This window comes from Quercus suber, unplaced genomic scaffold, assembly GCF_002906115.3.
Source record: "Quercus suber isolate HL8 unplaced genomic scaffold, Cork oak 2.0 scaffold_848, whole genome shotgun sequence".
In the NCBI taxonomy this organism is placed as follows: Eukaryota; Viridiplantae; Streptophyta; class Magnoliopsida; order Fagales; family Fagaceae; genus Quercus; species Quercus suber.
The window spans coordinates 122,996-137,712 of NW_027070278.1; the positions used below are offsets into that span (position 1 = coordinate 122,996).

The 14,717-nt window shown below is 35.2% G+C and overlaps 1 protein-coding gene and 2 long non-coding RNA genes across 9 annotated transcripts; 1 reads left to right on the forward strand and 2 right to left on the reverse strand.

Moving 5' to 3' along the window:
- Positions 1-30: 30 nt before the first annotated feature.
- LOC112021810 (putative disease resistance protein RGA3) lies at positions 31-6,227 on the reverse strand. Of its 2 annotated transcripts, XR_010626726.1 has the most exons (4): positions 3,276-6,227; positions 2,704-2,830; positions 1,882-2,008; positions 31-1,748 (listed from the first exon to the last, which is right to left on the reverse strand). XR_010626726.1 is itself a non-coding variant. In XM_024054385.2 (2 exons), exons 1-2 carry the CDS (start codon positions 6,082-6,084, stop codon positions 2,806-2,808), a joined length of 2,853 nt encoding a protein of 950 aa, XP_023910153.2. In that variant the 5' UTR covers positions 6,085-6,227; the 3' UTR covers positions 2,707-2,805. The 2 variants fall into 2 exon arrangements, 1 of the variants encoding a protein (XP_023910153.2); XM_024054385.2 differs by lacking the exons at positions 31-1,748; positions 1,882-2,008 and having other exon boundaries at positions 2,707-2,849.
- A 61-nt stretch (positions 6,228-6,288) lies between these two features.
- On the forward strand, positions 6,289-7,634 carry LOC112021839 (uncharacterized). Its single transcript, XR_002883864.2, has 2 exons — positions 6,289-6,714; positions 7,290-7,634. It is a non-coding gene; the product is annotated as an uncharacterized LOC112021839 (long non-coding RNA).
- Positions 7,635-9,711: 2,077 nt separating this feature from the next.
- On the reverse strand, positions 9,712-14,717 carry LOC112021749 (uncharacterized). Of its 6 annotated transcripts, none has more exons than XR_010626743.1 (7): positions 13,241-14,717; positions 12,411-12,607; positions 11,638-12,052; positions 11,390-11,533; positions 11,023-11,228; positions 10,849-10,923; positions 9,712-10,522 (listed from the first exon to the last, which is right to left on the reverse strand). It is a non-coding gene; the product is annotated as an uncharacterized LOC112021749 (long non-coding RNA). The 6 variants fall into 6 exon arrangements; XR_010626742.1 differs by having other exon boundaries at positions 12,411-12,632; XR_010626745.1 differs by having other exon boundaries at positions 9,717-10,137; positions 10,402-10,522; positions 12,411-14,715.

Genomic DNA, 14,717 nt, shown 5'->3' on the forward strand with positions numbered 1-14,717 from the left:
AAAGAAAAAAAAAAAAAAAAAAAACTCAGCTTATAGGTATACTAATAACACAACCAGAAGGATTTTCAATAATGCATGGACTCATGTGCCTTAGCTAAGTATGCCTTTTCATGGATTTAGATCTTGTTCCCCTTTTCATAAGTATGATTTGAAGGCATTTGGCTAAATACGGAACAATGTAAACTTTAGCTTGTATGAATAAAATAATACATACAAGTTAGTCAATAAGAAACACAAAATAAATTAAAGAGACTGTGAATAACTTTTTTGATGAATCAGTAACTTTCATTAAACAAGTCAATAAGAATACAAAAACCCATGCAACAACAAAAGCATCCAGCCTAAAATAAGTGAAATGCTACAGTAAAAACAGAGCAGCTGCTAAAAACACAAATGAAATAAGCTAACAGAAGCTTCAATATGCAGGTTGCAGAGAAGGAAACAACACCATCTGAGTGACTGTGAGTGAGGCTCAGTGCCTGAATGAAGCAGGGTTCAAATCTCAATACAGAACCTCAATGGAAAGTTGCTTTTAGCATATATATATAAACTGAAACTCACTGATTTAGGGAGAAATCAAGAGCAAAATTAGTTTAAGTGTTTGGAGACTGAAGAGTGTTTGGGGGGGTACGAGTATTTATAGATATAGTGACATATGATCATGATTGATGGATTTCAGTTGAGAATCAAATTCGTTTTAATGATCTTTTGTGTTAAGAGAGCTTTGTGGTTGAGAGCTTTTGCATGAAGAAAAACTGAGCAACAGAGGAGCCCATGTGCATGGCAGAGTCATACTGATTCAGTTGCAGCCCACCGAGTCTGACTGAGGGAGAGTTACTTCATGGATAGAAGGGATGAAAACAGAAATGCATGTTCTTTGAACACCGTTTTACATGTTGGGATGGAGAAAGAGGCCGGTATATATTTCACTGCACACTTTCACACGCACTTTGCCACAACTGTGTTATGAGTTGCAAAGAAAAAATGGCAGGTTCATGTGGCGGTGTAATGCTACACCATAAATTTTACAATTTTTTAGTACTCAGCAGGATATAATTGATGGCAACATCATTTTCATGTAGAATCACCATTATCATCACTTTTATGACATTCAAATTACAAACCAAACACCTCAACATGTGTGAAACTTGTTGTCAAATTGTTTGTGTAGTTAGACTTTCTCTTATTTGGTTTAGTCAAAGTTTTCACTTCAATTATGGTTGCATGGATGGAAGGGGTCCCCTCCTTCATTCGAAACCAGTTGGGGTGGACAAAGTAAAGGAAATTGTGACATTGGAAATTAGAATTCGTTTAGTCAAAAGGGAACGTCTTGGTACACACTTGTAATTTCAAATTCCGCACACATTTTAATTGAAATTGTGTTTTGAAAACACGATTTTAGTTCAAATTGCGAAATAGTGTTTTCAAAATCACAATTTTCGTTAAATATTCCTAGGATATTGTTCCTAGACGAAGGAGAGCAAAATATTCCCAAGGTATTATTAGGTTGAAAAAAATAATGATTGACCATGGAGCAAAAAACAAATGCAGCAATAAATTTAAAAAGAAAAAGAAATAGAAAGGAGAGAGTTAACTATACAAGAAGTAACATATATGTGCCTAGATCAAGGAAGTTTGGACCGGTCCTATCTTCTCCTCTCCACTTCATATGGTGTCCTTTTCAAAATAGCAAGTATTTATCAAATTGTGCCCTCTATTCTTGGTGGTAACATCCCACTCTTCCTCATCTTCATTGATAAGAAACACATCACTAAGACAAGAAATCTAAGTGCATCTAGAATCAAATTTTAAAGTTGAAACATCAAAGCCTGAATATTAAGGATAGAAGGTTGCATTAGTTGTAGATTGTCAAGTACCTACCTAACCTTTTATGTGTCATACGATATGCAAGTTTAATTGCTACAATAAAATGAACGCATTCTTTTGCAGGTCATTCTCAAAAGTGCATCCATGCGTGAAATTTTGCTCAAGCATAAAATTCACTTCCCTACATAATAGAATTTGATGGATTAAATGAGGCCAACAAAATTAAATATCTAGCAGGAGGTTATTATAGATGGACAAAACAGTAAGAAATATCATCTCGTTACAAAAGATAAAAAAAATAATATTTGGATATACCTTGCAATAAAAGAGAACATAAGAAAAAAAAAAAAAAAAAAAAGAGGAAGCTTGGCAATGTTTTTTTTTTTTTGGGACAAATTTAAAATTATGTTATACTGGTGAAAATTGCACAGTTCTTTAAAAATGGACAGCATTTTCTTAATCACTTAGAAAAGCAAATTTAAATGAGATGCAAGGACTGTATTAAGTTTAGACACAAGAAAAATCCTACTCAAAATTAAGTAAAATATTAATGTTAAATAACAAGGCCATATGCCAATAATAAAAATCCACTAATAAAGTTTCAGTAACATTCAGTCTGGGTTCTTTAAAATAAATAAAAAAATCTTCCATAAATTTACAAATTCTGGTAATGTTGCAAATACTGGGCCTACTAGATTAAACCAATGGTGACAGTCCTGTTGTGAGTTTGGCCAAAATTTGATAAATTACTCTAATGAAAGTTGCTAGTAATTTCTTTGGTGGGATTTTTTTGAGAGACAATGAAAATAATTAATTGATATTTCAGCCAAATGACAAAAGCAGCAGAAGAGGAAGAAAGAAGTAGGAAGAAGTTACCCTTTACTGGTTCAGACTTGCAATGCCGAATAAAGCCGAGGATGAACTTTGCTCATGCCATTGCTGACAGTGTCTTTATGAGTTTGGCCAAAATTTGATAAATTACTTTGTGAAAGGTGCTGGTAATCTGAGACGACAAAAATCCTCTGAAATCAAGAAAATGAGCAAGACCCATAAATACAAAAAAAAAAAAATTAAACCGCAAATGAAATAGAAAGAGGTAGGCATTTGATTTTGAGTTATTTACATTTAAATGCAAATGAGTGAAAATCTAGAGACACGTTCATTCGATTATTCCATCTAAAAGTCCAGCCTTTTATATTTTAAATCATTTTTGAAAATTTATTGTACCTACCAAGCAATTTTGAATACATCACAAGCTAACTGAATCTAAGCAACAACAATAAACAACGCTAACTCAAATTTATGAGAATATGTTAAATTCATCAATCTACATTGTTAGCAATTTATTTTCAACGGGAATTTTAACCAGAAAATGAGATTATTTAATTGATAGTATTGGTTTGCAAAATAAATGAAGCGTAAGGAGATTAAGAAGCAGAATGAGTTACCCCAAATATCATGTTCTCTAAGATCGATGATTGGGATGTGAGAAATGGTGTACCAGTCCTCTCCTGTCTCTCTTTGGCAACGCTCCTCGATAATTGGACAGCCAGCGATCTCCAATTTATTCAATGGAACTGTACGCAGGAAGTCCGGCAGCGACTTTAACTTTCCGCAGCCACGAATTTCCAACTGTCGAAGACGAGGCATTACAGTAATACAGTCTGCGTTTTCTTTTCCTCCAATCCCAATCCATTCTTCCCACTCCTCCAATGACACAAAACTGAGATATTTCAAATTTGGGAATATTTTTATGTCTTCTTTCTTGTTTTCAGCTTCTATTCCCAAAAATTCAACACCAACTTTTTTCAAACTACACACATGCCATATATTTAATGATTCGAGGAACGGAAGCTTCCCCAAAGGAGGCAAACTTGTTAACTTTGTGGCCCAACAAATAGAAACCGTTTTCAATTTGGTCAAGAACATCAACCAATTAGGAGACATTGTGGTGCCCTTGTACCAATTGACGACTAACTGCTCCAACTCTTGATGTGGCTCTAAGGCATTTAAAACTAAGACATCCCTCTCCATTCTTCTATCATTGGGCTCGACGGCATTCGGAACACAATAGTCCTGCCATCCTCTATCCTTCCCTTTCTTAAAAGATAGTAACATTTCACGAAGGTGTATTTTCTTCTTAAGTTGTGCATTCTCAGCCTCGCTTACATCTACCATGTTCCCCAACCCACGTATTTCAATACTCCCTTGTAGGTGGTTCAAATTTTTTAATTCTCCGAGTTTACATCCTTCGCTATCATCGTCACTTATGCTAAAACATTTTAATGCTCTAAGAGAAGTCAATCTTCCAATCCCTCTTGGAATCAGAAAATTTTCTCCAATAAGATGTCTCAAGTTAATTAATTTACCTATCCCCTGAGGTAATTTTGTGAACGTAGAACCAGAAGCCTGCGTAATCTTCAAATATTGTAAATTGCATAGATTACAGATGGTTTCAGGCAATACTTCATTGCACTTAAACAAATTGAGATACCTTAAATGTATTAAATTTTCCAAGGTATGCGGAAGTTCCATTCTACACTCCAAAGTTAATACCCGTAAAAGTCTAAAATTCTGGAATAAATTGGATATGTTATAACCACCTTGATTAAAAAAGATGAGGGTGCGTAGATTTTTGGCACTGTCAATGGACACAGGAAATTGGGTTTCTTCTGGAATTACTAATCTCAAATGGCGAGCCTTATTATAATTTGATTTTGACTCTATGTCACTACTGATTATAAAGCATTCATTCTTAGTAATTGATTGTGCAAAGTCATGCACTATATCATGCATTTTGTACTTGTAAATATATTTTTGGAAGAAAGAGCGAATGACTAAATTATCAAAGTATTCTCTTGCCATGATTTCTACCTCCATATTTCCCTTTGACTCAACAAATCCATGTGATGTCCACATATGTACCAACTCATTAACATTAAAGTCATGACATTTCGGAAAGACAGCACAATATGAGAAACACCGTTTTAGTGGTGAGGGCAAATCAAAATAACTAAGTAACAATGGTGCAAAAAGACCTCTTTCAACATCTTCTAATTCCCAAAAATTGCTATCCAAAATGTTCTTCCATTCTTCTTTACTTTTCTTGAAATGCATGAGACTCCCTAGAGTTTTTGCAGCAAGGGGCAAGCCTTTACACTTCTTCGATATTTGCCTACCAAGGACTTCTAGTTGCTCACATTGCATAGGATCCTTATCAGAAAATGCTATTTTACTGAACACCAACCAACAATCTTCCTCAGACAATTCCTCCAACTTAATCGTATTTGCACTTTCCATCATCTTCGCAACTTTGCCTTTACGTGTGGTGACTAGAATTCTACTACTTTGTGAACCACAATTTTTGAGTGCATCTCTGAATGGCTTCCACAATGCATACTCTTCAGTCCACACATCATCAAAGACAAGAAAAAACTTCTTTCCCCCAATTAATTCACAAAATTTTCCCAATAGACTCTGCAATTCAGTAGTGTTAAGATCACGAACTCCCAAAGCTTCAATGATAGCTTTGGCAACCCTACATTGATCAAAGGGTTCGGAAACACAAACCCAAATTCTTTCTTCAAAATGATCTTTCACCTCATGATGATTAAAGGCTAGCTGGGCAAGAGTCGTTTTTCCCATACCACCCATGCCCACCAAAGAGATGACATGGGGGCATTTTTCTTGTTCAGTACCCTTGCCCAATATGATGCTCACTAGATCATCCTTAACCTTATCACGACCAAGAATATCAGACACATCAACATAAGAAGTAGTTTTTGGTCTCTCAACTACTTCAATGGCCCTACTCAATTCAAACCCGTACATCTCCCTTTCTTTGTTAATCTCATCTAATTTTTCGTTAAGTTCTTTTATCTTATGAGCAATATCACGATGCTGAAAAAGATTAGGAACTGAGATGAGGGACCATACCTTCCTCTTCTTAGTAGTGCTAGTTTCAGCATTTTCATCTTCTCTTTGTTGTTTCTCAATCTCTTCTTTGATCATGGCAGTGTTCCACTCATCTAACACATCATCCATCTCGTAGGATATGCCTTTGAGCTTATCTAACCAAAGCTTCACAGCTTCCTCCTTCAGCTGCCTCTTCTCGGCATCGTTGAGCACTGCCTGGATGGTACGGAATTTGGTTTCAAGCTTTTGGACTTCTTGTTTAACGGTTGCAGTCAAGGTGAACTCTGAAGAAATGAAAGGACCAAGCTGCTCCACAATAGCAGAAAGTAGAGCACGAGCCATAGATTGGAAATGGGAAATTTGCTGGATATCACAAGAAGAGAAAGAAGAGTCTGTGAAAGAGTAGGTAGATGATAAATAAACCGGTTGATGATATTCAGAAGAAACCAAATAGTAAATTCAAAAGCAGGGCCCGCTGAGGTCAATCAATGAAGTCCATCAGTTCACACTGGAAACCGCTATGTCAATCTCGAAAGCATAGCCACCTCTCATCAATAAAGTCCGGGCCCTACGTTACTAATAATCCAACACTCATCTATTATATCCAGCACACAAAGTCTTATTAGGCCAGGCTTCTCATTTATTGAGAAATGAATTTAATAAGCGTGGTTCACACGCTGAAGTAAAAGAAAAGCTGAAGGAAAACAAAAGAGGCTATTCGGCGTAGCTGAAGAGAAGTTCCACAGCGTGAGAGAGAAACTGGATTGAGAAGTTCCACAGCGTGTGAGAAAAGTCATTATTGAGAAATGACTTTTCTCTTCGTTTCCGAATCTCCATGCATGGTTGCAGCCAGCAACCACCAAGTCCCGCATACCACCACCTTCGGAGGTATTTGGTGTGGCGTTCTCCTCTTTTAAGGCCTCTCTTTCAAGCTCAGTCAAGCTTCTGCTTGCACCTACGCCTCTGCTGCTGGTAGCGGTTCTCACTGGCATCACCACCACTCGTGGTTGCCGAGTTCCCTTTAATATCTTTTCTATTTTCTTTTTCTTTTTGTTTCTCATTTTGTTTGCTTTTTAAACATGACGAAAAGTTTGATTTTGCTTGGGTTTGAAAAATGGGGGTTTTGGATATGGAAGAAGAAGGTCCTGTGATTGAATGGAAAATTGCATGCTTATAGTTATGTGTATGGGTATCTTGGCTTTGGCATAAGGAAATTTTGACACCAGATTTATAAATTTTATTTTTCTTTCCTTGATTTTTTTACCAAAGATTCATTCCTTTCTTTCATTTGTGTTTTATAACGCTAAAGATTATCACTTAGTATCTTTCATTGAAATACTACTATGCTTCTTAGCTTAATAATATTTCTTTGTTTGAATTAGTTTTCTATCATTCCCTTCAGTTTGTTGCTATTGTGGTTTGGGTTTTATAGTAGTTCATTGTTTTATTTTAATATTGATTTTGGAAATGCACATAAGATGTTTATGAAAATTTCTGTTCAAAACTTTTGATGTGAGGTTAATTTATTTTATATGCATACTATCCAGTCTTGAGAACGATGTAGCTGAGGTGAGGAACAAAGTGCAAGAAGAAGGTCAAGTTCTTGCGTTTTCAATTTCAATTGGCCATTTCAATTCCAATTTTGGTTGTGGGGAATGCAAGAATTAGTTGACGGCTTTGTCAACAATAATGAGGACATGCTGCCAAAAAAAAAACAGTAGCGAGTACAAGCAAGTTTTTGTATTTATCACCATATATCGTGTAAAAGGGGAAAAAATGAAGTATGTAATGGACTTGTCCCAGCCATTGTGTTGTGCCTTTTATTGTTGCTATGTAATTGATTCATTGAGCAAGTTGCATCTTCAATGTATACAATTCTATTTCTATTATTAGCTTTCTTTGTGTATGAATATACATGGACCAAGTACTAAAATTATGGATAACTTAAAAAAACCGAATTACATCCAGGTGTTCACACTTCACATAGATTTTATTTTTGTGAAAACAAGATTACATATAAAGTCTTCCAATGAATACTTGACCTCAAGAGAATAGCCTAGAAAGGATGAAATTTGATTAAAAAATGAACAAAATTTTGTTAAAATGTACACTTTGATCACAAGGCCATATAACAAAAATATTTAATGAATATACACTTTGTTGATAAGAAACAACTTTTCCCACCATCATACATAAGATTCCCACAAAAAAATTTGTAAGCACAGATTTATATACAAAGGCAAAGAAGCCCAACTTATATACCTGCTTTGGCTATAGAGTTTCAATCTATAAATCCAATTTTTTTAAACTTATATAACAAATCTGGGAATTACAATTTCCTTCCCCTCCAAAGGTTTTGCCAACATTGAAATTTCAAGTTCTTAAGGAGGTTTGCTATTCTTCTCTTATAAAGCCCTTTTTTTTCCTCCATTTGTGTAGTCAAAATGAAAATTCAAGTCCATATAAGTACAAGTAAAAGACATACAAACAAGCATGAACATATACAAGGACAAAAATCAGAATGTGGCTAACTTTTTTTTTTTTTTTGATAGATAAGTAAAAATGTGGCCAACGTTATTTTTAACAATTGGATGATTCTTTTACACAAACCAAATATATGATTTTCATCTCTTTGTGGGTGCATTTTGCACAAATCATCTATACCATCTCTCCATGTTCAAAAGAAAAAATTGGCATGTAAGTAGCCAGTAAGGAAGTTTTCGATTCCTAGGCTCTGCAATCATAAAAAGTCTAAAATTCCTAGGCTCTGCAATCATAAGAAGTCTAAAAATCCAAAGCATTCATTTTTTCGTCTAATTCTTTTTCCCCTATACATCATAAAGATGAAACATAGATAACCCAAAAAATTATTAAGAAAAGAAAGGAAATAGGAACAAGACAGATGTATTATTCAAATGCTCTTGTTGCTTACATTGGTTCACTACACAGAAAAAATAGACAAAATCTCAAATACAAGGAAAATAATACTAAAATAATTTTTATGAGCTATTAAATCATTGAGAGATGGAAGAGTGTCTAAGATTTGAAATGAAAATCTAATAACAACTGAAATTACATCCCTTCTACCCCAAATCAGTCAGCTTGTAATAAAGCACCTATTCTTATAATTTCAAAAGGAAGCAAAAGGAATCCAAACAGTAGAGGAAAAAGAAAAAACACATACCAAAATAACAATACGTCAACAAAAAACCCCACCTATTTTTATAATCAGTGAGTTTTAACATCACTTCAAAGTTTCAAACAGATATTTTTACAAACTCCTTCTGTAATTTTTCTCTTCCTAACTTGTAAGGTCCTTTGTCAACATTTTGGGCCCAAATGCAGGGCGCATTAAGGTTTTTATTGGCTGTATTAGCTAGAAGATCTTGGGTAAAGGGAGGGAAAGGCATGATAATATACTATCTTAATACAAAATGCAATCCTCTAGTACATTTTTCTTCTCCAAATGGGGAAACTATTAACAGTATCCTCCAAGACTATAGGTACACCCCCCACGTATCAGTCCTATTCTATACAGCTTATAGGTGACAGACCACACGTTCTTAGCATTTCAAGTTTTATACCCTCTAACTGAAGTCACTTTCACATTGTCAAATCTTTCTCACTTCATTCTCTAAGTATCCGCATGCCACACTTTATAACGATGTTATTCATTCTTTTTTTACTTTTTTGAACTTAAATCAATGCAGAAACATTGTGCCGCACACAAGGGGACTTTAAGCATCATCATTTCCATTTGATAACTATTGCTACCCAAATATTCTCATTGAATGAAGAAAATACCCTGGTCTTTGACAATGAATACAAAAACATGCCAATGAATAGAATGGGGTTATATTCATGGAAGCAAATATCCCTCCTATAAAATGTTTCACAACTACATACTCGCATAGACAATTCACTTATCAAGTAAAAATGTGCCAATTGAAAAGGGTTATATACTTATATTCATCAAGAGGTCCATAAAAGACAAAAATTATGCCAACAAGAAAAGAAATGCTTGGATAATAAGTTTGATTTGCATTTGCAAACAATATTTCAGAAACATCACCAACCCGTCTTTTTGGGTTCTTAGGTAAATAAGCAAATATCATTTGACCTGTGAACTTAGAAAGAAGCCTGACCCTGAAGGCCTTTAAACATTCGCAAAATCAACTTGTCATAATTACAGCTTATTATTTAACACTGAACGCCATAATCATCATCTACTCATACCAACTTCTTCAGATGTCAGTTAACTGGTGGAAGAGTACTTGTGTGAATTCTGCCATTAGCTTTCCAGCAAAATGGATTCATATGTTTCTTTCCTTGGGGAGGAAAGCAATGCCACTCTCAAAAGTGTCAACATTTCTGCATGGCTTTGAATCACTGACACTGCAAGCAATGTGCATAGGTTGGCTTATTATGTCAAAAGTACCATATACGAATGAAAGTATGATTGGGGCACTTTTCGGTGAGGCAGTAGTATTGGTTTAAATAATTGGGTTTCGAACCATGTCCAATTGTCCATGTATCAGAAATGCAAAGTACAGAAGTATGATTGAAAACTTTTTATCGAGGTGGTAGCATTGGTTTAAATAATTGGGTTTTGAACAATGTCCATGTGAATGTTTTGGAATGCTACTTTGGATACAAAACCTGAGCCACCTAGCCATGTTTTGATCTGAACACCATTAGTAGAGTGTTTGATGACTGAGTCCCTCATGGTGTGAAGTTTGGAATACAAGCTCGAGATTTATCTGCACCAAGACTGCCAATGCTGCACAGGTAGAAGGATTAGTCAGAAAAGTGAGTAGTCGATTTTTTGCCACTTAATTAAGCAAAAGCAGATCAAAATTTGTGCAAATTGAAACCTTTGTCTAGGCTTTTGTAACCTCTGAATTTTACTATGACCAAGAAAGACAAAAAGTGAAGTTTTCTAATACACTACGTTCTATTAGATAACTAGAAGTGAATATAAGCCCAAGTGTGACCCCTGAGTGTTGGTATGGTAGTAATTTTTGTAGGTTGACTTTTTAAAGCTTGCAATTTGTATGCAGACCATATTTTCAACTAAGAAATTTTAGTATCAAGCAGTGAATGTACCACAAATTTGGCTGAATGTAAGATTCCTTATGTCCACATTGTGAGAATTGTTTCCAATTGACATACAATCGTCACCTGCATAAGAGGTATATGCCCATACAATATGAGCTTTTATTATAGTAAAAACATAGGGAAGACAAGAACTAGGAATTGAGAGCTTGCAGAATAATATACCAGTGGATATGAATGAATTGTATATTTTCACATTATTTGTCTTCTCCAAGTGAATTCTGCTCGTGTTGGGATTATCATCAGGTGATTATTCGCTATGCCATTCCAAATGGACATTTTGACTGATCAAATCCAAAATGAAACTTGGGGCTGTTCTTAATTCGAAGTCCAATTAATTTCAAATCGGAACTAGATGCAAAAATCATGGCCTGCATTAGTTAAAAACTTCAATGAAAGAATTTCGACAGAGCTTAACTTCCAAAAAATAATCTCTAGTTACTTTTGTTTGTCTTAACCATCCTTTATATTTATACCATTAATATAGGATGTCAACATTGATGAGGTAATATTAGAAATTAAAATGCCTTACTTTATCAGGCCTGCCAAGAAGATTCCACCATTTCTCTCCTCTGCCATATATAAGACCAGCCCCTAGTAATGACATTCCCCTTGATACTTATGAAGACCAGCCACTCTTGCTTACTAGTTTTTGGTGACGCTGCATTAAGTCCATCTGGTGCCATAAGAGTTACAGTAATCTTCTCATTATCAAGCCCAAAAGCAAGTGAGTTTTTCATCATTAAAACAGTCAACAGGCTTAAAGAAAAAAAATCTCACCTTATAACCATACTGATAACACAACTTGAAAGATGAGATGGGTTTCACAAGGCAACTTGAAAATTGTACGCTGTACCCCAAAGGAATATTTGAGAGGAACAAGAAGCATTGCAGGCTGTATTCCTGAATGCTTTGGAGTCATCAATAACACCATCCCCAGCAGCAATAGAAAGTACATTGAAAACCATATTGGTAATAGTAGAAGTAGAAGTAGAAGTACCTCTTTTACTTGAGGTTAAAGCCACACGTGGAAGGGAACAAGGTTTTGATTTTCTTAAATGAAAGGAATTAAGAAAGCTAAAATGATAATGAAAAACACAATATTAATTACCTTAGAGGAATTCATGCTTTAGCTTGGCCTTAACTGAGTATGCCTTTTCATTATGAGAATATGGATTTGAAAGGAAAATTTTCCCTAAATGAAAGGAAATAAGAAAGCTAAAATGATAATGAAAAACACAATATTAATTACCCTAGAGGAATTCATGCTTTAGCTTGGCCTTAACTGAGTATGCCTTTTCATTATGAGAATATGGATTTGAAGATATTTGGCTATATATAGAACAAATTCTCTATTAACAGAGTAGGGTCTGTGCACTGTACATTGAAGTACAAGCCAATTACCTTAATTTGACTATACTATAATGGAAGATGGCATTTTTCAAAAATATTTTTAAACCAAAACTTGGACTTTTGATAGTTTTTTGTCTCAAATCTCAGTAATTAGTTAAAAGGTATGTACGGATGATGTAGGCAAAGCAGTATGCCAGTACCTTTATAGATTTGTTGTACTCCTTAAACAATCAGAACTCCATGCAAAAGGCTCACTTTGTCATGCCTGCCATGAATATTCCACCATTTCTCTCTTCTGCCATCTATCAGACCAACCCTATGCAATAACATCCCCTGATACTTATGAGGATCAGAATCTCTTGCATACTAGTTTTTGGCAACCATGCTTCAAATCCATCTGGTGCCATAAGTGTTCCATCAATCTCTCATTATCAAGCCAAAAAGCAAGTGAGTTTTTCATCTCAAAATCAACCAACAGGTTTAATGAAAAAAAAAATTTCAGCTTATAAGTATACTAATAACATAACCAAAAGGATGAGATGGGATTTGCAAGGCCCCTTGAAAATTGTACTTTGTAGTTTGTACCATGAAGGAATGAATATTTGGGTGGAACAAGCATTGCAAGCCTTTTGGCTTGGTAAGCACTACTTCAAGCATTCTTGAATGCTTTGGTGTCGTGTCATAAAAAACACCATCCCCAACAGCAATGAAAAGAACATTGAAAAGAAATAATGCATGGATTCACGTGCCTAAGCTAAGTGTGTCTTTTCATGGATTTAGATCGTGTTCCCCTTTTCATAAGTATGAGAAGACAGATTTGAAGATATTTGGCCAAATATAGAAAAATTTATCTTTATAATACAGTAGGACTCTAAATACAGTACACTGACGTACAAACCAATTAACTTTATTTGACTATAAAGGATGGTGCCAGTTAGAGTCTCGATCATTTTAAATCAAAACTTGGACTTTTGACAGTTTTTGTCTCAATCATTAGTCTTAAACCAAAATGATATATGTGAAGCAGTACCTGTATAGATTTCTTGTCCGTTGATCTCATAGAATTCCTTACACAAGCAGGACTCCACGCAAAGGGAATGCCATGTAGTAGCTTAAACCATTGGAGCAGAAATCCATATAGGACCCTCAAGTATTATGACCATACAAAAGCTTGACTACAAGGGACATGTGATTCTAATGGTAGGTGACAAGAACACTGATTGTGCAAAAAAATATTGGCGGTTCAAAAATAGTTGGGGAGTTGAAGAATAAGGAAAACAGGGATATGCAATGATGCTGAGAGATTCAAGTACATTGGCTGGACTCAATAATTGAGTCGATTACTTTGTAAAGATGTTGGACTCAATTATTTTCTTACAATTTTCACAAAAATAAAGCCGTGTAATAATACATGGATAATTAAGTCAAATTGCAATCATGTTCTTAGATCCTACCCTCCTTATTCTTCAAGCCCCCAAAAATTTTTGAACTCCAATATTTTTTTGCCACAATTAGTGGTCCATCGCCTATGATGATAACCACACGTCCCTTGTAGTCATGTCTCTAAATGGCCCTACTTGAAGGTCCGCTATAGATTTCTTGTATATTGGTCTCATAGGTGACAATAGGACACCTTAAAACAACCAGGACTCCACACACAGGGATGCCATGGAGTAGATTACTCATAATTTGTTCCCAATAGACTGGGAAATGAACACCGAAAAAGTAAACAAAAAATTTAGGCATAGCAAATATAAATTCTGGTCTTTAGTTAAGAATTTGGTTTGCGCGAAGAACAGACAAAATAGTCTATGGACTGGGTTTGGGGCAGGTTTCTTATTCCCTTGCTAACCCATTCCAAAACATTTCTAGTCATTTGCTCAAACATCTAGCACACATGCCCACTAAAACATTGCAAATAACAAAAAATGTAAACTTTAGTGTGCATGTAGGAATAACATAATACATACAAGCTGGTCTAAAAGAAACACAAAATAAATGAAAGAGATTGTGAATAATTTTTTTGATGAATCAGTAACTTTCATTAAACAAATCAAGAAGAATACAAAAACCCATGCAACAACAAGAGCATCAAGCCTAAAACAAGTGAAATGCTACAGTAAAAACAGAGCAGTTGGAGCTGCTGCTGAAACCACAAATGAAATAAGCTAACAGAAGCCTAAATATGCTGATTGCAGACAAGAAAACAACCCATCTGAGTGAGGCTTAGTGCAGGAATGAAGCAGGGTTCAAATCTCAATACAGAACCTCAATACTATACATGTATAAACTCACCAATTAAGAGAGAAATCAAGAGTGAAATTAGTTTAAGCATTTGGAGACTGAAGAGTCGTTGAGGGGGTGAGAGTATTTATAGATATAGCGACGCCGATGTATGAGCATGAGTATGAGTGGTGGGATGGCCATGGGTAGGGTATGGGTATACCCAACCCAATTAATTTATCCATGGATACCCAATTACCTTACCCAATTAGTATCCATACCCA

What these genes read in the sequence shown, in the direction of transcription:
- LOC112021810 (XM_024054385.2), bottom strand. Translation starts at nt 6,084, where the DNA reads ATGGCTCGTGCTCTACTTTCTGCTATTGTGGAGCAGCTTGGTCCTTTC. An exon ending in TAGAGAACATGATATTTGGG is followed by an intron (nt 2,850 to 3,275) that starts GTAACTCATTCT and finishes TCTTGATTTCAG; the next exon opens with AGGATTTTTGTCGTCTCAGA.